The 21,585-nt window shown below is 46.9% G+C and overlaps 1 protein-coding gene and 1 long non-coding RNA gene across 3 annotated transcripts in view; one reads left to right on the top strand and one right to left on the bottom strand.

Annotated features, from left to right (window-relative positions):
* Positions 1-17,314, bottom strand: part of DPYSL2 (dihydropyrimidinase like 2) — a 72,504-nt gene extending 55,190 nt beyond the window's left edge. Inside the window, exon 1 of one of the 2 annotated variants that reach the window (XM_090055972.1) lies at positions 16,879-17,314. In XM_090055972.1, the coding sequence (XP_089912098.1) occupies positions 16,879-17,217 (339 nt within the window). In that variant the 5' untranslated portion in view covers positions 17,218-17,314. Of the gene's footprint in view, positions 1-1,655; positions 1,916-16,878 lie in introns of those variants that run through there. The other variant, XM_090055973.1, reaches the window with a different exon arrangement.
* Positions 2,150-14,889, top strand: LOC149862370 (uncharacterized). Its single transcript, XR_016443337.1, has 3 exons — positions 2,150-3,864; positions 5,569-6,036; positions 14,530-14,889. It is a non-coding gene; the product is annotated as an uncharacterized LOC149862370 (long non-coding RNA).
* Positions 17,315-21,585: the final 4,271 nt, after the last annotated feature.

Raw genomic sequence — 21,585 nt, 5'->3', positions numbered from 1 at the left:
GTACCTAGCTCCTCTTCTATTCTTTGTCTTGTAAAGGGTATTCTAGTCACCCCAACACAATTCATAATCAGAGTTCATTCGCAGGAAAAATGCACTGGATTACTGCTGGACCACAGCCATGGTCAGTCCAGGAGCAATGTCCATCTGTATGCACCATCTAGACAAGCCCTTCAGATACTGGACTTCTAGTGATTTTGTCTACAAGCCAAAAGTCCTATTTATCATATTCCAATCTGCAATGTGTTGGGCTGCACAAATGCTTTTTGAACAGTTGTCCAAATCAAATAGCTCCAACCCCAGTTCCACCCTTAAAATCACCCATCCAGTACCACAGACCTCCCACTTTTCCACCCTGAGCACTCAGGACCAGAATTAAGATGGGTGTGTCCTCAGATCTAAGAGAGGAACTATGTTACGCTGATAATGAGAACTCCTCAACCTTTATGTCAAAAAATATCTAATACTTATTTTTTGTAGGGGAACAGCCTTGCTTCTGCAGCAGAAAGTTCATATTGTTGAACTGTGATACCGGTGCTGGGATCAGTTTCCAGAATAATGAAATAACACGGCCTTTTACGTAACTGTTCCTTCCCTTTTCCCTCAAGGTTTCATTTAGGAGTGGACTAAATTGCATTGCAAGAATATTCCTGAGGACAAGAAATTCTAGTCCAGCCATGAAGCTAACGTTAATAGCGCGGGGAGTTTCTCCGGCACCAGCACAGAAAACACAGTCCCTTTCTAATCATTGTTTTCGCTGCACCAGGGAGGAGGATGGAAGATGAAAAGAACGAGCCCCATCTGCTCATCTCGTCCAAGCAGCGCCATTACCTCCTGGAGAAACAGCACAAGCGCTGTCCCCAGCTCCTCACAATCACAGCCCTCTTTGTATGGGAAAAGCGGGGGGAAAAGCTGCTTTCATCACAACAGCAAAATACAAAAAGCCTCAGAGCCAAGCCAAAACCTCCCCCGTCCCCCGACCCAAAACCAGGAAGGTGGAAGACACTCCAAGCTGCACCGCCAGGCAGATATTTCTGTTCCTGACCCATATTTTCAAACTCGACTGCAGACTCTGTTTTATTCTGATTTTAAACCTCTCCCTCACAGCCCCTTTCAAAGCCTATCTTCTTCCACTGCCCCCACCCTACCCCTGCTGTCATTCTGCATCCAGGATCAACCCCCCACCCCCTTTTCTCTCTATTCCCAGCAGAAAGGATTGCAACAAACATGACATGGATACATTTTTCCACCCATCTATTTTTCCCAGCGCTTAGGAAGCAGCCCCATCCAGATCACGCAGTTGGAAGACAGCTTCCTCAGCCCTTTATTCCAACCCTGCATATTCAATCTGCCATCCATTTGCCAGGCTCCAGGCAAGCTCAGGGTAGCAGCAGCAGCATCCCTACCTTAGGGCAATGCAAGGCTAGATCTGGTTTCTACTTTTATTAACTATGGCAACTTCCAAAAACCCATTGTTAGCCTCATGCCACCCTTTCCCCCCAGGCTGCAACCCCTGCTGCAGCAAAAGAAAGCCTTTGCATCAGCCCCTGATCTGATTACCTTGCTACAAAACCCTGCAAGCCTCCCCCAAGCACACAAAGGGCTTAATCCCCACATCTGCTCCCTCCTCCCCTCTTCCCCCACACCGCTAAACTCACCGTGATCCGTGGGATATTTTTCTTCCCCTGATAAGACATCTCGGGAAACAGCCCCCCAACAATCAAAACTGGGGTCGGTTTGTTCTCTTTTCCCCCCCCCTCCTAGTGGCAAATAGTTTTATTACTGAAAAAATAAAAAGGAGAAGAATTGCAGCTCGAAGCAGAAGGGAGCGCCTGGCTCTGCGGGCTGGAGAAGCGCACTCGACGAGGCTCGCCCTGCCTTCGCAGCCCGCAGGACCGGCGAGAAGCAGCAGCCCCGCGAGCCTCCCTTTCTTCCTCCGCGCCCCGCCCGCCCGCACCGACACGGGGGGGCGGCAACCCCCAGCAATAAACGCCCGAGCACAAGGAGGCCGCAGCCGCGCATGCGCCACCTGCCACACCCTTTCCTCTGCCCTGCTTGGCGCTCGATTGGCTGAGAGCCTAATGGTATGCAAATGAGCGCGGCCGCCGTGCAATGGGAGGGGAGGAAAGAAGGGACATGCAAAGTGGCGCAGCGAAGGCGGGAGCGGCGATGCGCCGCGCCGCGCCGGGCCGGAGTGGGGGGGGGCGCCCCCGCCCGCCGCCACGCACCGCGCTGCCCGGGGCCTCCCTCCCTCGGGCGCGCCGGCATCGCGGCGGGGGACGGGACGGAATGAGGCGAGGCGGGCCCGGGCATCTCCTTTGTCCCCATGAGCCCCAAGCCATCCCCCGCCTCGCTGCACGGCGGCCAATCCCTCACCTTTGCTGCTGCAGGGCTGCCCACATGTGTGCTGGCTGGCACGGCCAGGGCCCGCACGGGGCGCTACAGGCCAGCTTCCCCCGAGCACGCCAGGCCTTGCAAAGCCGCCCCCCCCCCGGATTACGAAGCCCGAGCCTCACACTTTCGTCGCCGGCTGGTTTCTGAGCCGTTAAGCCACGGGCCTGTTTTCTAAGTCCCCTCCGCAGCCGGGACTAGGAATGATTTTCGATGAAATGGAAGTTCCGCTTCGGCTGTAACCGCTAGACTCCACTCCCAGCGCTCCCAATCTGTGGGACGGGTACCACCGGTAGTGCACATTAACAGATGTATTATAATAACTTTATATGACAAACATTTGCTGGTGGGACTTCAGATCCTACCGTTTTAAATTGGCGATGCGCCATCTGTCAGAGTTGGGGGACCGCTGCCGTATGCCGTTCCCAGCAGCGGCCTTCAAGGAAGAAGCAAGAACCCCTTCAGTGAATGATGAGCAGCCCAGACAAACCCGACTGAGCCTGCTGGTCTGTATGAACTCCCAGCAGTAACACTGCTACTTTCCCCCTTTGGTCACAAGTGCAACCCTGTAAAACTCTTCAGGTCTGAACCTGCAGGCTCGGTGTGAAAGCACCTTACTCACGTGCGTAATTCAGTCCAGAGCCATTGGCATAAATAGGAGACAGCAGTTATCAGGCCCTTCGGATCATAGAAACCCTGCACCACCACATCAGATTAAAAACGTCTTCGGCATTACTACAGTGCATCTTTAAAAAGAAAAGGCTGTTTAGATAGACAGTTATCAGGACCCTGAACGTACAAGTGGCTTTGACAGAGCTGTAGGGGGAAGGCCAAAAAATGATGGTCCTAGAGTGAAAAATGAAGCAGCATTTAACAAGCTGATGTCCAATCAGTAACAAATGGTAAAGCAATTTGTTTTCCTGATAAATCTGTTAACATGCTGCTTAGAGTATTTTACTAATGTAAAACACTGCATGTGTTTTTCCACCCCTCTCTGTTGTACTGTACCAGAAGAAGTTGTGACATCTCAGCACATTTTTACTGGGGACCTGGAAGTAAAATGCTGGCGTAAGCAAGCAATGCCAAAAGCCATGGAGCTGTGAAGAAGAAAAAAAAAGCTTGTTAGTGGCTGCAGAGCAACAGGGGTTTTTTTTTTCTTGATATTAGTAGTGTTATTTTATTATTTATTAAGCCCAACACCACTGAGTATATTGCAGAGCAGTTTATATCAGGTTGAGATAAGACCACTCCCAGAGTTCCCTGGGTTTTGTTTTTTTACCCAGGAATACAGTTTTTCAAGTCTTTAACAGGCTCCACCTCAACTCTGCTAGGTGCTGTGCTGTACATAATAAGACAGGCACTGCCACCAAAGAGAGATTATAGGGGAAACCAGCAGAAAGGAAGACAAAAAACACAGAGAAGAGTTAAATCTTTGACTTATTCTGCATCACAAGGTGAATCATCTGCCAATCCAAGGTAAGAATTGCAATCTCCTGATGCTCTCCCTATCGGACAACACTGCAATAAAGGTACACACAATGCTTATTTTAATCTGCACTTTTATATTCACATCATTTCTGAATTTGCTTGTCAAGCAGAGACTTCCTTTTCCCCTATTAAGAAGGAACTGCTGCCTAATGACTATCAAAGTCTTGGAGTCAGGGTATCCTGGAGATTTAATCATGAGAGGTGTTGAGACCTGGTAACCACAATTAGTATTAGCACCCCCATATCAAACCCCTGGATAAATCCACAGAGAGGGGAGTCAGGAGCTCCTAAATCTCTAATCCCAGCTCTGATACTAATCCCCCTCTCTGGCCTTGGGCAAGGCTCTTTCCTTCTTCACACTGAGGCATCTGGCAAATAGGAATAATACTAGCCACCTGCCTCTCAAGGGAGTTGCAAGCATCATCTGCCCAGGGACAGTTTTTTGCTCTGCTCCAAGGGAAAGGGTGACTTAAAATACTTTTATAATGTTTATCCTTATTGCACATTGGCCTAAAGCAGAGCACGAGCCCTGAACTTTCTTGAACCTCGAGCCAGTCCCTGGATCCATGTTCCATGACTTGAATCCAGTTGTGCCTAAAGAAAAGAAAGAGAGAGAACTAAAGTTCTTCAGATACCATAGCTATGCTCATATGGCCTTTCCCATTAGCATATTAAAAGAACCTAAACAGTACAGGACAGAAAAATTAAAGAGATAAGATATCCAGGCATCAGGCTGATCCACAACATAGCATCTATGTGGCACCAAAGTTTCGACACCAGATTGCCATTACCTCCAGATCCAAATTTCACAAGCCCATTTGTGATCCTCATGTGTAAGCATAAAGGCCCAGGCCCTTGGCTGTGTGGATCTAGTGCACCAGCTGAGAATCTGGCCTAATTTTTCTTCCTTCAGACAAGCTCAAAGTCTTCAGAAAGGACATTTTTTTTAATTCTTAAACATAATAGTAATTTGTCTTATTTATGGCAAGACAAATGCTGAGGAGGGACAGGATTGCTCTGTGTAAACACAGTGGAGAACAGGGGGTGAGCACTAGGAAGGGAGACGTGCTCTTGGAATTCAAGGACAAAGGAAGAAATGGGTATAAACTGGTCATAAATACATTTAGGTTGGAAACAGAAGGAGGTTTCTAACAACCAGAGGAGCAAGGTCCTGGAACAGCCTGCCAGGGGCAAACAGCAAAGTGATTTTGAGATGGAGCATAATTGTTTTGCCATGACTGCCTATAATAGCAGGGAGCTGGACTGTGTTTCTATGCAAAATAAACCCAACTTGCAGAATGATCATGCATTTCTGGTACTCCAAGCCTTTCTTCACAGTAAGTATCTTAAAACTTACTCCTGATGAATCACATTACCTGTCAAGGTACTAGAAGAGGACCTATATTTCCTGAAAGCTTTTTATAGTTTTGTTCATTTGTTTGCTTGCTAGACCTTAGTTTTGCCTAAATCCACAAGAATTAGATTAAGATAATTAAATCCCAATGCAGCAGTGAGTCACTGGGTTAGAATGAATGCATTTCAGACATTTGTTAAAACCTGGTGACTTGTGACACAGCCCAGATGGGATATAGTGACAAACTCTCCATGCCGGTGTACTGTAGGATGAAAGGAACACATCCAGTGTTGAGGAACAGAGGTGCATGCTATATCTATTGCTTTTGCGTTCTACAGGTGAAATCCTGCATGCAGCAAGCTGAGGTTAAAATCAGAAGGCACTGTATTGAACCAATGCATTACCAAGAGTTCATCAAGGCAGAAGATGGGTAGTCAGCCCAAGTCCTCAGTAACACACTCCCAACTGCAAAGGAGAAGGACAATCAAGGTCCCTGATGTCTCCCCTCTTGTGGAAACGGCTTAGCGAAGAATGAAGGGATGCTAAGATTCCCGCCCTGCTCCTGCTGCACGTCCAGCCACTCCTCTGGTTGCAGTGACTCAGCAGGGATGCAGTGGCACCAATACCGAGACCCTGGACACTGAGGAAACCACACATCAAGAAGAAAATCCTTGGCTTGTGCACACAGGTTGAAAACAAGGCACTTCTCCCTGGGATGTTGGAGGACTGCCCCTCCTGAAGCTCTTTCCACAGATCAACTTACTAGCTTCTGAGGACTGAGAAGGACCAGTGTGAGACCTCAGCAGGTAAGAACAACTGCAACCATTGCAGTGGAGGGGTGAAGTGGGGCATCTCCTACCTTGCAGCAACCCCCTAGACTGAGCATTGTGAAGGAAGGTCCCCACCCCTTACAACTGAGAAGGCACAGTCCAGGCAGCACATCCTCCCCAAACATACCTACGTGGCCTTGGAGAGGAAGGATTCTTCCTCAAGACCAGAGAGTAGCTGTACAGCTCACATGAAGGCTCCTCCAGGCCAGTGCCTGAAAGTCTCCTGGGGGCCCTTCTGCGAGTTGTGCCCTACATAAGGCATACAGGCCTGTGCAGTTTTGCTGCATTGGCATGCATTTCATGCTAAAGGAACAGTGTCCAGAAGACAGGCCCAGCATTTTAAGGAAATGTCCTGTATAGAGACCTTTAATACAGTAAAAACTCTTTGCCTGGCCAGATGCTTTGCTGATATAAATCAGTAGGCTGCCATTGTCCCCAGTGGAGGCCCATCAGCTGAGGATCTGGCTCAGTAGGTTTTTGGACCATCCTCTTAAACTTAGCAGAGAATTGCATCCCCGCTGTAGCTTCATGTGAAGGAGGATTACAAAATATGGAGACAGAATCTCTTTCCATTGAAGTCTACACAGTAATTGCCATAGAATCCAATTGAATTTGTATGCTACCCGGTACGTTTCACCCGTTAAATTTTTCCACAAGGGCATTTATTTTGGCATCATAAAGCCTGATGTGAAATGAAATGGCTATTTTAAAATGCAGTGAAAAGAAGGGGTGGCTTTAAACAATTCCTGGTAGTACTGGAAATTCTAGCATAATGTCTTCTGCATTAGTATGTTAGGAACCGAATGGTTTCACTCAACAAGCTTTACATTTTTCCCCAGGGATGTTAGGTGAAAAATGAGTACCAAGAATCCTCCCTTCCCATTGGTGGGCCCTATGCTCACTGAAGATCATGAAAATCTTGCCACTGCCTTCAGTGGAGGCAGGATTGGGCCGGTAGACTTTTAATATATTTACAGATACAGCCTAGATCCAATAACATAATCTAGACATGTAGATTACTGCACAGAGCCTTGATGATGTGACCGTACTTCCATATAGGTACAGCACTCATAACTGAATGCTTTTAACTGCTAGCAGAGTTAGATGCAAATCAGTAAATGTCCCTTTCATAAGATGATGACAGCAGTGTCTGTCTTTAATGACTCATTTAACTTGAGAGAGACACTTTTGTTGTTGGTGGGGGTTTTTGATTTTCTCAAGAGAGCTACAAAGTGTCACCATATAATGGGCATACATGGAGGTCAAAGATGCTGTGATGAAGGAAGTCTTGCATTTGAAAGCTTGTCTAACTCTGTCCCAACCATACAGTTGATCCAATAAATGATATCGCCCTAAGAAATCCTTGCCTCCCATACGATGCTTACATGCAGTCTTAGGTAGGGCGGTGAGAGGCTTCGGACCGTCCTTCAGATCCGGATGCTTTGGATGCCAAAGCGGCATGTCTGGATCAAAGTGCTGGCTTCTTGAGGCTTTCTGAAGCAGTTCAGAGATACTGAACCACTTTGGAAAAGCTTCAGAGCCGCTTGGGAGATCTGGCCACAGGGTATAATGGGGAAATCAATTAAATATCTATAAATTTGTTGTTTTGGGTCTGATTTGGATGAAACTTGCAGGGGTGATAGCCTCTGATGAGTGCATGAAGGATGCCAAGTTTCAAGAAGACAGGTGGAAGGGCTTGGGGGGAACTGTACCCCAAATTCTTGAAAGCAAAACTCATGTCACATGTATTTAAGGTGCAGTGGGCTGAAAACTGCAGGGGTGGTAGCCCCTGCTGAGGCCACAAAGCCTGCCAGCTGTCAAGGAGATCAGTGCAGGGGTTCTGGGGCACTGCACCTCTAGCTGCTGACAGGCAACACTCATGACATGGGTGCTTGTGCAACTGACTGTCTCTGTCTTGGGGCAGTTGATTGTCTGTTTTGATTCTTTCCTCTCCTTAGTCTGTGGTTTTGTAGGTGTTAATCATTGCGAACTAAGTCGTTATCTAGTAGCTACTAGTAGCTAGGTACTGTGTATTGAGCTGGTCCCTGAATGAATCATGATTGATTGGTAACTGGTAACACAGTAGCTTAGCAGCCAGGCCTGCAGTAGTCCACCCCCACCCCGCAAGACAGACACAGTTGCACAAGCACCCATGACAGAAGTTTTGCCTGTCAGCAGCTAGAGGTGCAGGGCCCCAGACTCCAGAAGCCCTGCACCAATCTCCTTGAGAGGTGGCAGGCTTCATGGCCTCAGCAGGGGCCACCACCCCTGCAATTTTCAGCCCGCTGTGCCTTAACACACACAGGGTCATCTATGTCACAAGTTTTGCCTGTCAGCAGCTTGAGGTGCAGTTCCCCCAAAACCCCTGCACCTATCACCCTGAAACTTGGCAGGCTTTGTGGCCTCACCAGGGGCCACCGCCCCTGCAGTTTTCACACCCCCCCATGGTGTAACACATACATATGACATGAGTTTTGCTGTCAAGAATTTGGGGTGCAGTTCCCCCCAAAACCCTACACCTATCTTCTTGAAGCTTGTCAGGCTTCATGCTCTCACCAGAGGCTACCACCCCTGCAAGTGTAATCGAAAACAGACAAAAAACAACAAAGTTATAGGTATTTCATTGATTCCCCATTACACCCTACAGCCGGATCAAAGCGGGAAACTAATCCAGAGCTCTGGATCAGATCCCTGGCATCTGAAGTGGCCGGATCCGAAACCGGATCAAATAGCTGCCTATCTGCACAGGTCTAGTCTTAGGACCTTTTAGACAGACAGTCTCTGTGGTCAAACATTCTAGGATAAACAGGATCTGAGACTTGGAGGGGGAGAATTTATTTTCCATTTGAACAAAACAAGGCAACAAAAGCATATATTTGACCTGCAAATCAGAGCTTCCATCTCAATCAGTTTTCAAGGAGTATTTTTCCCCTCAATATCCTGAGAAATCTGGAGGGCTGCTGTCAACCAGGTTTAAACCCATGACCTCCTGAGAGGTAAAGCCTGAACCTATGGAGCAAGAGCTACAGGACCAGAGTCAGGAAGCACATGTCCTAAGGGCTCCAAGTAGGAGCTGGGAACCTGACTACCTTCCACCCCTCGGAACAAAGCTTAGGCCAAGATTTTCACATTTGAAAGGTTTCCCAGACATGTTTTTTGAGCAGGCACAGAGTGCAATGCATAATGCACAGGGAATGGTTTCTGTACTCCGAATTTTTGGACAAAGAAACCTGGCCTGAGCATTTCAGACACCCCACTGCTCCTGGCAGGTCTCATCACACATAACAGAGCCTACTTGTTATAACAGGCACGATTAGTAGCCCTGCCTCTTATAGCTTGTACTCAGGTAGTAGCCCCAACTGAGGATCAGATCTCTGTAAACAGCTCACAGTCTAGCATTATTAAGTTGTTATCCTGGTCATCATGTGGTAGCTCTTGAAGAACTAAAGCATGAGCCAATATAGTTTGAGTGAAAAGACTAAATACCATTCCCATAAAGGTTTTCAGTTGTCTTATTCTTATTGAAATAAATGGGGTTTGAGGCACATAAACAAGAGTTGGGGACCTACATATTTTGAAGATCTGGCTCTAAATCCCTTATGTGCAAGCTCTTTCTAGTTCATATCTCCCTGTAGAGCAAGAAGTCATTATACCAACACTCCTATATTTGAGAAAAATCAAACTCCATAGAATCACAGGAAACTAAGGCTGGAAGGTACCTGAGGAGGTCACATTTGGTCCAACCCTCTGCACAAGCCAAGATCATCCATGTGCAGAGCATCCCAGACAAATGTGCAACTAACCTGCACTTGGAAACTTCCAAGGATGGAGATTCCTGAAGCTCTCATTTCCATAATTAGGGGGGGAAAAACAAAGTACAACAAGGAGCTGAAGCATCATGCACTATCTCGTCTCTAAAGAATCAGAATCTCTTTTGTATTTGAATTTTAAAACAAAGGAGTTTGATCTTAGATACACAAGTTCCTTGTACAACTGTCCTCCCAAATGGGGCTGCCTTTTAGGGATTCAAATGGGAAAAGAGTTTATACAAAACAGAAATAGTACATTATTTTAACAGAAAGTAGAGCTTCCTACAAAAACCATTCCTCAATTTTCTAAAAACCCTGCAGGAGACGCTATCAAATTTAATATACAGCACATATGACAGATGATATAAGGAGTCAGATGCAGCCCTGCCTGCACAAGATTCAGGGCAGACTTGAAGGACTGCTTTGTGACTGATAAGTTAAATGTATGACCATATTATGTGTATGATGATGGCACCTAGTTAGGGCTGATGCCCCATTTTGCAAGGCTTCGTAATGACACAGGAAAACAAAGCCTATGTCCCATATGCTGACAAGTACATCATAGTCCAGATCTTCAGCTGGTGTTGTCAGTTACTGTTCCACAGTGACGCAGCTGAGGATGTGACGCAGGGTATATAAGTTACCCCTTTGAGACCAATCTCCTCGACCCAAATTGGTATGGTGCTAACAAATCCTAAGACCTTGGCTCAGCCCTGTGTCAGAAGAAATTATGATTGAATGGTCCATTCCTGACAAGCAGTTAATAGAAAACTTTCTGATAGTCTCTTGGGATGCATGGCTACCTCTGGGTATCTGGATCAATCGCTTTGAGAGGGATCCAGGAAGCGAAAAGAATGTCATGTTCAGTTTCTCAGTAGTCAGACAAATGATTATGACCCAATTTCTCTGGGTAACTATGTTGCAAGCAGTGATTATTGAAATGAGACTAGAGAAAATTCGTGGCATTACAAGAAATTAAACTCAGAACAGCATTTCCAGCTGTTTGGAACAGTCTCTTTGCTTTACACAACAACATTTCCTAGTATCCCAAATTCTATTATTGATTTTTGCTCTGAACTATATCCCATGAGTCATTATTATTAGAAGTACTTCTTTTGACAGCAACAAGTAGCGTGATCATGGGAGCTTTGAAGATTTTGCATTTGGAAGGCATCTAAAACTCCTTTTGGAACCTCTTTCCTGCAAATATGGATTCAGTTTTAAAATAAAAATGTTTTTCTTGTTTGGGTTCACTTTTTATTTTCGCTTGGTTTTGCTTAGAGCAGTCCAAAGGAGCCCCACAAAGGAGACACCCAGAGAGGGAAGTTCTACACAGCAAAATTAAAGTGTGAGCGTCACTTGGTGGGCACCCTCAAGCTGGCTTTAATCTAGGAAAAAAAACACCTGAGTCCATGCCCCGCATGTTCCAAGGGTATATACCTGGGTTCCTAGTCAGGTTTTCACTGCTTTGCTATTACCTGTGCTAGGTAGGTGAAGGGTCATGTACACATGCCTGCCCCTGTTACAAGCAAACCAGTATCTTACTATGTGGATGCACCTAAAGAGAAAATTGTGTGCCCTAAACGGCTTAAAATCTAACTATGCAGGAGAGACAAAGGGAGTATTGTTCCCTGTTATACACATGGGAACCTGAGCCACATAAGTCAACTGTTTTCAGTCACCCAGAAAGCTTGTAGCAAAGCCAAGAAATGAAGAGATCTTTCAAGTCCTGATCTAGCACAAAAGACCTTCTCCCCCAGCTACAGAATTGCAACAGTCCTAGAAATGTAGGGCTGAAATGCCCTCAGGAAGCCATCCAGTCAGAAAGGATAACCAGGAGCCAGCGGGCTCTGTGATTAAGTCACATACCATGTCCTCACTTGCAGTAAGTAGCATCTGCAAATCCCCATTCAGTCAATAAGACCTGCAGATGCAAAGCAGCAAAGGTGTATATTTTTTTCCCCCATTTTGTTTCTGCAAGTTTTCCCTCCTGAATTTCTTTCTCCCTTGTTTTCTCTCATCAACATGCCAGCCCAAGAATTGTCACAAGACAGACAATTGTCATATGGAGTAAATCACCACCCCTCCTTGTGGCCCAGTTTCCCCACCTGAATGATAGGGGTAAAAATACTGACCCTCCTTTTTAAAGTGTGTTGAGATCAAGTGATCAAAAGCTCTATTGGAGAACTACAGATTATTCTTATTCTGGAACACTGACAGTCACCCAAATTATTCTAAATGGGGGCTTAATGAGACCACCGAATGTACATTATGAAAACAGGCTCTGCCAACAGGCTTTTCTGTTAATAGTGCATCTAGAACAGCATTTGTAGATAATTAATCATCTGAAGCCTCAGTCTGCCTGATATGCACTCAGAATACCTTCAGGTGATTAAAGATGGAAAGAGTATCCTGCGTTAATATGCAGTAAACTAGGGGTGAATTTACAGTGCACTAACTCCCTGCATCAACAATCCTAATGTGCACTAGATCCAAAGTACTCAAATGAAGTGAAGAGAAGTGAACAAGTTTGCACAAAGAGTGCAATTATAAGAGTGCATTTAGTGCAAAGTAACTAATGTGCTGTGACTTCACTTTTCTATGGAGACAAGCCCTGGGTCTTTGCCCAATTGTAGCTTCTTCTGGCAGCCACAAAAGCAAAGAAGAAACACCATTCATCTTCATTTGAATTAGAAACTTAATTAGCAACAGCACTTTCTTTTTAATAGTGCTTCAGTTCATAAGGTGCTTTGGTACCCTTGGATGAAGTGCAAATGTTGATCCATATCCCTTATAATGCTTCCCAGTCCTTTTGAAATAGGGGCGTATTATCATTGCCTTCAGAAACGCAGAAACTGAAGCAGCGAATATTCAAGGGATCTGGCCCAGAAGAATCAGCATAATCCAGCGAGCAAGGCTCTTGAGATCTAGCTGTACTCCTGCTCTGACACTGACCTGTTGTATGACCGTGGCCAAGTCACCTCACCTTTCTGTTTTCCCTCACACCCTTTGCATGCAGGTTCTTCTGGGCAGGGACTATTTGTTACAATGCTCTGTAAAGCGCCCAGTAGGAGACAGTCCCTGATGGGTCCATTACCTTTATTAGAATCGCTACAAGTTATTGCAATGCAAATGATAAACATACAGGCAGTTTTTCTGCAAAATACAACCACATACATTTTTCTCATACTAGTAGCCTTCATTCCCAAAAGAACTTCAAAATTGCTCTAATTTGGTTGGAGGAGTTTTACACAAGTGGTTGCTTTTCAAAGGGACTTGCTGGATAAATGTAAGCTTCACCCCTGAAGGTAAATCATGAGCCCTGGTGTGATTAAGATGCTTGATAAAACGCAAAGCGTTGCTGTTAACCATCTTACTTCTGAGGATCTCCCCATGCTCTGTGGAGACTGTAAAATCTCAACTATTTAATAATTAAACTTTCTCACTTCAAGAAGATCTCACTTACTTTTCCTCATTGTTGCTTGTTTCTATCCTCTGCACTATACTCAGGGAGTGAAACTACAGTGATTCTTTTTACCCGTTGAGCTTCACCCTGCAATCTTTATTCCAGCAGATCATCAGGACTTTGTGTGTTGGGATGGCTTTAATAATGTTAATGAATCAATTCTAGAGGCCCCAACAGAGATTGGATCTCTGTCATGCTAAGTGATACTCTTACATGTAGCACAAGTCCTTCCTTGCCCAAAAGGTAATAATCTAGGCAGACAAATAGACGCACAAAGATATGGGGTAACTTCCCCAAGGCCCTGGAGTAGGTAAGTAGCCAAACCTGGCATAGGAGGTCTCCTGAGACCTAGACTTGTTGATTGGTGCACGCTGCCTTTACCAGCTTGTTTCTGAGATGCTGCATAAAGCAAACTGGAAAGTCTTCCCAGTGTCTCCAGGAAATCATCTTAAATCCTGAACCGTGAGGCAGCATGGCCCATAGACAATAAGATACAGCAGTGAAAGATGCCTATGGAATATTCTATAGACAGAGAGATGCATAGAGATTTGATTACCCTTATCTGCAGAACTGCTTTTGCCATTTAATGCAAGACAATTGAATTTCTTTTTTATCCCCTCGATAATTAAGACTTCAGGAAAATACAAAGTGAACTTGTTCATGTTGCCTTTCTAATGATGTCAGCTGAGAATAAGATAGGATCTTTCAGCATATTGGAAGGAAAGATGACTGTCTTTTAACCTATTTTGGTCAGATTTTTGGCTACTGGGACTTAGCAAAGCGCCACCAGCCCCCGAAAAGACAGTTTTGGAACCACAGTAGAAACTGTCTGCCCATAACAACTCTTAGCCCCCAAGCTGAAGACAGAAAAATGTTAAAGATATCTTGACTATTATAAGATAATATACATGTTTTCATAATTTCAGGACCCAATACATTACTTCAGTGTTGTTTTATAAGTTTCACAGAAGTGTCATATGAAAATGTAGACCGGCTATTCTTAGTTAAGTTGTGGGTTATTAAAACCTTGGTGTACAATTGACATAAAAGTAACAGACCAGATTCAGTACATAGGTAAATGGATACAAATCTGTGGAAGCCAGTGGACTTCTACCCTTTTAATTCATATCTGCTATTATTCTAACAGCGTAATGAGAATTTTTTTCTTCCTTACCTTCATACACTGAACCACAGCAGGTATAAGTGAAGGCCTCTCCATTGCCTTCAGTGGAGTTATGCCACTTTACACCATTTGAGAATTCATCCCATTGATTCCGAAGACAAATACAGTCACCTGGGAAACCATAAAAGCTACAACATTCCTGCTAACCAGCACCCAGCCATCTTTGATCACAGAAGACTTCACAACAGAGGAAAAATGTGGTGCCAATGTTATTCAAAGCCAATGGGACACAATTCAAAAATTCTAGTGGACCATGCCATTATTTTGTAAACTCCTAATTAATCTTTGTATGAAAATGTTTATAAATGCTGATTTATAAACTGTTTATCAAACTGATAAAACATGTGACAATGTTTTTTTAGTTCCATTAACAGCCTGTAAGGCGTCTTATTTTTTCCTTCCAAATGAGTCGATTTTTATTATTTCCCATTAATACTCTCAATACTGCCCTTCTCACCAATCAATATTTTCACCTTTCAATTGTTATTATTTATATCACACATTTACTAGGATCTTCTAGTGAAAAGCAGAGTGCAGTATAATTTATACAAGAAAATAACCACCTAAAATGAAGTCTTGTATTGGAAAACCTTTCTGTTGCCCCAAATCTCCAAATATTTATGCATACGTATAATTTTACTCCTGAGTTAAATCCGAGTTCAATAAGACTAATGAATTGGGTAAAGTTACTTACACGTACAAGTGCTGGCAGGATCAAGTCTTAGGTTTCTGCAGGAGTAAATGGATGTAGGGTCTGATTTGCAGAGGTATGGCACCTCCATATCTCCTATTAGATTTATGGGTTTTTCTGAAAATCAGGACCATACTGATAATCTCATGATAAACTCAGTAAAGTTTCTCACAAATATAACTGCAGCAGGATCAAACCTTCAGTTTCCGCAACTGCAGATTCAGAGGTGCTGAGCACCCAGAGGCCCTAACATGCATCGTGCTTGGCATTTCTGAAAAATCAGGGAAGTAGATCAATATTATCAAGCTCATTCAGATGCTGTGCCTTGAATACACCCTCCATGTCACTGGTGAACCAGCCTGGTTGCAGCCATTCACATGAATTTCTAGGGATGGGAAGGTTTGATAAGCACGTTTGAGGTATACATGCTTGGCAGAGCTCTGCTACTAGATGTCTGTAAAATTCTTAGTTGATTGTGTCCCATTTTGGGCCCCCTCTACAAAAAGGATGTGGGCAAGTTAAAGAAAGTCCAGTAGAGGGCAACAAAAATGGTTAGGGGACTGGGGAACATGGCTTCTGAGGGAACTGGTCTTAGTCTGCAAAAGAGAAGACTGAGGGGGAGGATATGATAGCAGCCTTTAACTACAAGGAGAATGGAGCTCATGGTAGCAGATGACCGAGCAAGGAGCGCTGCTCAAGTTGCAGCAAGGGAGGTTTAGGTTGGATATTAGGAAAAACTCTCACTAGGAGGGTGGTGAAGCACTGGTACGGGTTACCTAGAGGGGTGGTGGAGTCTCCATTGGGGGGAAGGGGCAGGTTTAAGGCCTGGCTCAGATGATCTAGTTGGGGCTGGTCTTGCTTGGAGCAAGGGGTTGGACTAGATGTGACCTCCGGAGAGTCCTCCCAGCCTCGTTTTCTAATTCTGTGATTCCTCTGACAAATGCTAGCTGCTCTGTATAGCTCTGAAGGGCTGAGGCAAGCACAAGGAGGGTTCAAGCTGCATAAAGCATGTTGTAGTTAATTTTATTGAACCCAAGGAAGAAAATAGACATGGTCAGCCAGAGCTCTGGCCAGAATCATTTGCTGCTGAGGAACGGGGTGCTTTATTATGGGCAGTTTTGCATAGTAATAGGTAAAAGAAGTCACGGGTCAGGAGCCAGGGAGCTATTGGGACCCAAGGGAGGCAGGCGGGTTTAAATGGGAGACAAGCCTCTCATTTCCCTGAAAAGCCCAGTCCTAAATCCCTGCAGTCCCGCTGGAGCTTCATTCCCATTGAAGTCAACGGGCCTAATCCAGAAATTCTCACTGGGGGCAACTCCCGGAGAGTTGGGCATGGGGCTGAGGCGGCTTTCAGGGCTGTGCCCTGGAGGAGGTCCGCAGGGATTTGGTCCTTAGGACTGTCCCCACGGATGCTCTTTCGCGTCGTTCTCGTGTGGGGAAGCCGCGTTGATGAGATGGGTGGGGCAGCGGCTACATGCGGCAGGGCTCGGGGAAACCGCTTCTGGAACAAAAAGAGTCGGCGTCTCCGCTCCCAGCGAAGGAGGGAAAGGGCGGGGGGTGCCTCTCCGCTACCTTCAGCGCCCCGCGCTCGGGCAGGAGCAGCGAGCACGGCCGCTGCGCCCCGGCGCTCCCCCTCAGCCCCCGCCCCGGCAGCCCCGGCAGCCCCCACCTTGTCGCCGAGGTTCTGCAGCGCCTCCTTGCCGCTGGCCGCGCGGATCTCCACCTTCCTCCCGAGCTCAACAGATGGCCCCCGCTGCCCGGCCGCCCGGCCGCGGGGGTCCGGCCCCAGCTGCGCCACGTCCCGCTGCTGGGCCACCACCTTGCCGGAGCCGCGGCCCACGGACAGCGAGTCGAAGTCGATGGTCTTGTTCTCCAGGGAGCCCTCCACCGGGCAGAACATGCCGCAGAATTTCTGCCGCGGCTTCGGACTGCCCGAGCCCAGGTTCTTGAAGAAGGCCGGCACCTCCTCCTCCTCGCCCGGCCGCCCCGCCGCCTTCCTCTCGGCCATGGCGCGCCGCGGCCGGGCTACAGGGGCTGCGCGGGGGCCGCGCCCGCCCGCAGAGGCATGGAGCCGGCCGCGCCGCCTCACGCCAGGCAAAGTTGCGGGCAGGGGGCGGGGCGGGGCGGGGCGGGGCCGCTTCTGCAACGGCGAGAGGAGGCTCCCACTTCCCGGCAGCGGGGGCGGGGGGGGCAACTCGCTCTGCAGCAGGGAGCGGGGGGGGGGCGGAAGTGATGCGCCCCCCCCCCGCCCGCGGGCCATTGTTGGGGCGGCGGGAGGAGCTGTCCCTTCAGCACCACGGCGCGGCCCGGCCCCCGCGGCGGTGGGCAGCCGGCACGGCCAAGCCGCCAAGCCGGGGGGGGAGAAAAAACCGGGAAAAAGGCAAAGAAAGCCGCCCCCCTGCAGCCTGTCTCTCCCGGAAGCGACAGCCGCGGCGCTGGGAAGCAGCAGGGCTCGGCTCCGCCGGCAGGTGCCCGCCGCGGTGACAAAAAGCCTAATGCTCAGCGACCCCCGGCTGTAGCCACCTGCCCCCGGAAGCGACCTGGAGGTTGGCTGATAAATGCACCTGATCTGGTAAAACCGAGACCTTCTTCCCGGAGGGCAGGGGAGCAGAGCCCACCCCACGGTGGCTGGAGAGCCAGGGCAGAGATTTTCAAAGGGACGATCCTGGTCCTTGGGCACCTGCTTTCCTTAGGGCCCTTCAAAGCCCCCCACTCTCTGGGGCTTATTTTTACCTGGGTTTCCTTTATAACCAGTGAAATCAGCACACTGTCTGGCCATCCGAAATGTTCATTCACAGCCACCCTACTTCATTGTTTTTGCTGGCTTGGATTGGATTGCAGCGTCATTCCTTGAGACAGCAAAAAAAAAAAGAAAGAAAAAAAGAAAAGAAAAAAGAAAAGAAAAGAAACCCTCACAGCTCTATTGCAACTTTGTTCCCTATAGAAGAAGTGCTGTTATAAATGCCGTTATTTTTACCTATTTATATTCTCACTGACACCCTGCCACACTTTTAGCTTCTCATTTCTTGGAGACCCAGAACAGCAGACTCCCGATGCCTGACGAAGTGCGACTGCACCTGAAAGCTTGCTAAGAACTTTTTTTCAAACTACTCAGTTGGTCTCATAAAAGATACAGCATCTACTCAAAGAACCTGGCCTGTTATACATCCCAGACACTTTCATGTTAATTCACTGCAGATCAGAGAGCTGTAAACATCCACATCAGCAATGAAAAGCTGGTTTCCTATTCATTTAGATGCTTGCAAAGAACAGTCCATGGAAAGCAGTGGATGAGGAAGGCAAGGCATCTGAGAACATCTTTCACGGAGCAAAGATCAGTCATGGCCCTTCGGGCTTTCACTGTATTTCAGTTATGTACCAATTGTGCTTAATCTGAGTTACATAGATGAGCCTAAGCCAACACAGCTCAGGTCATCTACACTTGATATATTTGCACTTTACTGTCCTGTCTCACAGCCATACTGATACAGCACTCAGTGGCACCAAGCACAATTGTTATCTGCTGGTGAGCAGATGACACATCTCAGCAGCTAATTCAGAGTAGAGTGTACGGATGCTGCATCATTTGTGCTGCTACACGTGGGCGCTTCAGCTCAACTCTACAGCGCTCTTCTGAATGTCCCTGGGCCAGTGTCCCATGTCCCATGTCGGGCTATGGCAAGGACCATCACAAAGGTCAGGACTGTCTGGGGCACTTGGCATTCCCAGCCTGGTCTGGCTTTGGACTTCTCCTACACACAGAGATGCAACAATGTGCAAACCCCCCACATATCACACACGCTTACTTGAAAGTATGATGGGGCCTGGGATCACACAACACTTTAAGCAAAAAGAGGCGTCAAAGGAGTTCCCCACCTTAGAGCCCATGTGAGAGCAGAATCAGGTGTTACTGTGTCTAAGGCAATGTAGCAAGTGAATTTCTCCACAACCAACCTTATGGTATTTAAAAGCACAGCTCCACTGGCTTACCCTAGGTCAGCATTTCACCCTTGCCCTTATACACTGTGACTGGCATTTTGACATTTACTATATTCCATTATTAGCCTCTTACCCATATTTGTGGGATTCAGTTTACTGATAAGGACTTCCATAAAGATGATCATAAATTAAACTACCACAAGTGGAAATGTTAAGGCTTTTTATCATCCCCACCGTAGCATACATAAGACAATATGTTGTTACGCATACTCTAAATCCAATGCGAAGCAGATCCAGAACAAAACCATGTGAACCAAGGCCCTTGGTTCATATCAAGAGGCTACACTTACAAACCAATGTACAGTATCATGCTTCTACACTATTCTGTTACAATATCCCATTAACCATGAAGGCAAAACTGGTGTTTCCTCAACCAGCTTCAGTAATTAAGTAGAGAGAGAAATAGATCTATATACATTCAAATCAATGTGCCTAACCACCTCCCAGAGGGAATTCTTATTGGTCAGTGTTCCCCTATAAATCAAATTGGCCCTAAGAAAGCACTACAGTACGTATAACTGCTGCTGCAGAAAATAGCCAAATGAAACCACACGCAACAAGAAAAAAAAAAAAACTCACCTAGATTTTATATACATCTCCATGGATTTTGCATGCCTACACCGTCAAAGCCATTGGTTTTGATTGGGGAATTTCTGTTTATCCCTGAAATTTGGATTCAGGCAAATCTATCTGACACAAAGTGAGGTGAACAGGTGGCAAAACCTAGAACCACAGAAAAGCAGAGAGCTGGAGATCAGCCCCAGACATGGAATTCAAAGCCTAATAGTGAGGCCCTACAGGACCCTGACTTGATGGGGGGGCGGGGAGTTTGGGACGAGCAGTTGCTCCTCAAGGGAGCGATCCTGAAAGCACAAGCAATGCCCATCCCATCTCAGAGGAAAGGTAGCAAAAGGGCACAGCAACCCCCTCGGCTCTGCAGGGAACTTGTGCACCTCCTGCGTCTAAAAAGAGAGACCTATAAACGATGGACGTCTGAAGTTGCCACAAAGGAGCAGTACTCAGCACTGGTCCAGACCTGCAGGGAGCGAACCAGGACAGCCAAGACTGCAACCGAACTCCAAATGGCTACACGTAGCAAGGACAATAAAAAGTCCTTTTTTAGATATGTGGGGAGTCAGAAGAAAAGCAAGGGTAACATTAGACCCTGCTAAACCAAAAGGGACAGCTGACAAACGACACCCAGGAAAAAGCCAACCTGCTTAATAGGTATTTTGCATCAGTTTTTCACCAACCCCAAAGGACTGCCCTGGTCAACAGGGTGTGGGATGGCCAGGGTGAGGGTGAAATTTTAACCTGCATCACTGTAGACCATGTAAAGGAACACCTTGAAAGGCTGGACACCTTCAAGTCAGCTGGTCCGGACAGTTTGGACCCCAGGGTACTTGAGGAGCTGGCAGGCATCATAGCTCAGCCACTGACAAGGATTTTCAAGAACTCGTGGCCCTCAGGTGAAGTGTCTGAAGATTGGAAGAAAGCCAGTGTGGTGCCTATCTTAAAGAAGGGAGGAAAATAGATCTGGGGAACTACAGGGCTATCAGCCTGACCTCCATCCTTGGGAAGATCTTGGAAAAATTATCAAAGAGACCATTCTTGACAAACTGGCTGATGGCAACACCCTGAGGGACAGCCAGCATGGGTTTGTTGTGGGTTGATCTTGCCTGACCAATCTCATTTCCTTCTATGACCAGGTGACTTATCACCTAGACAAGAGAGAAGAGATTGATGTCATATATCTGGAATTTAAAAAGCCTTTGATCTGGTGTCTCATGATCTCAGGGAAAAACTGGCCAACTGCAGTCTCGGCTACACCACAGTCCGATGGCTGGGGAACTGGCTCCGAGGTCAGACCCAGAGACTGGTAATCGATGGAAGGCAAATCATCAATGTGCTCCATAACCAGTGGTGTCCCCCAAGGCTCCATCCTTGGACCTGTACTCTTTAACATCTTTATTAACAAAGTGGACATTGGTATCAGAAGCGGACTGGTCTAGTTTACCGACGACACCAAACTTTGGGGTAAAGAGTCCACACCTGAGGATAGGCTAGCAATCCAGGCTGACTGCAACAGGTTCAGAAAATGGGCGGATAAAAACCTGATGACATTCAATACTGAAAAATGCAAGGTACTCCACCTGCGGGGGGACCCGCATCATGCTTATAGGCTCGGCAGCGCTGTGCTTGCTAGCACCACGGCTGAAAGGGACTTGGGGGTCACGATTGATGACAAGATGAACATGAGCCACCAAGGCAATGTTGCAGCTGGTAAAGCGAGCAAAATGCTGGCTTGCATCTACAGATGCTTCTCAAGCAAATCTCAGGATGTCATCCTCCTGCTGAGGTCACAGCTGGAGTACTG

This window comes from Crocodylus siamensis, chromosome 6 (assembly GCF_052110815.1).
Source record: "Crocodylus siamensis isolate JL-2025a chromosome 6, ASM5211081v1, whole genome shotgun sequence".
In the NCBI taxonomy this organism is placed as follows: domain Eukaryota; kingdom Metazoa; phylum Chordata; order Crocodylia; family Crocodylidae; genus Crocodylus; species Crocodylus siamensis.
The sequence above is the reverse complement of the archived record's forward strand: the minus strand, read 5'-3'. Positions and strand labels throughout refer to the sequence as shown.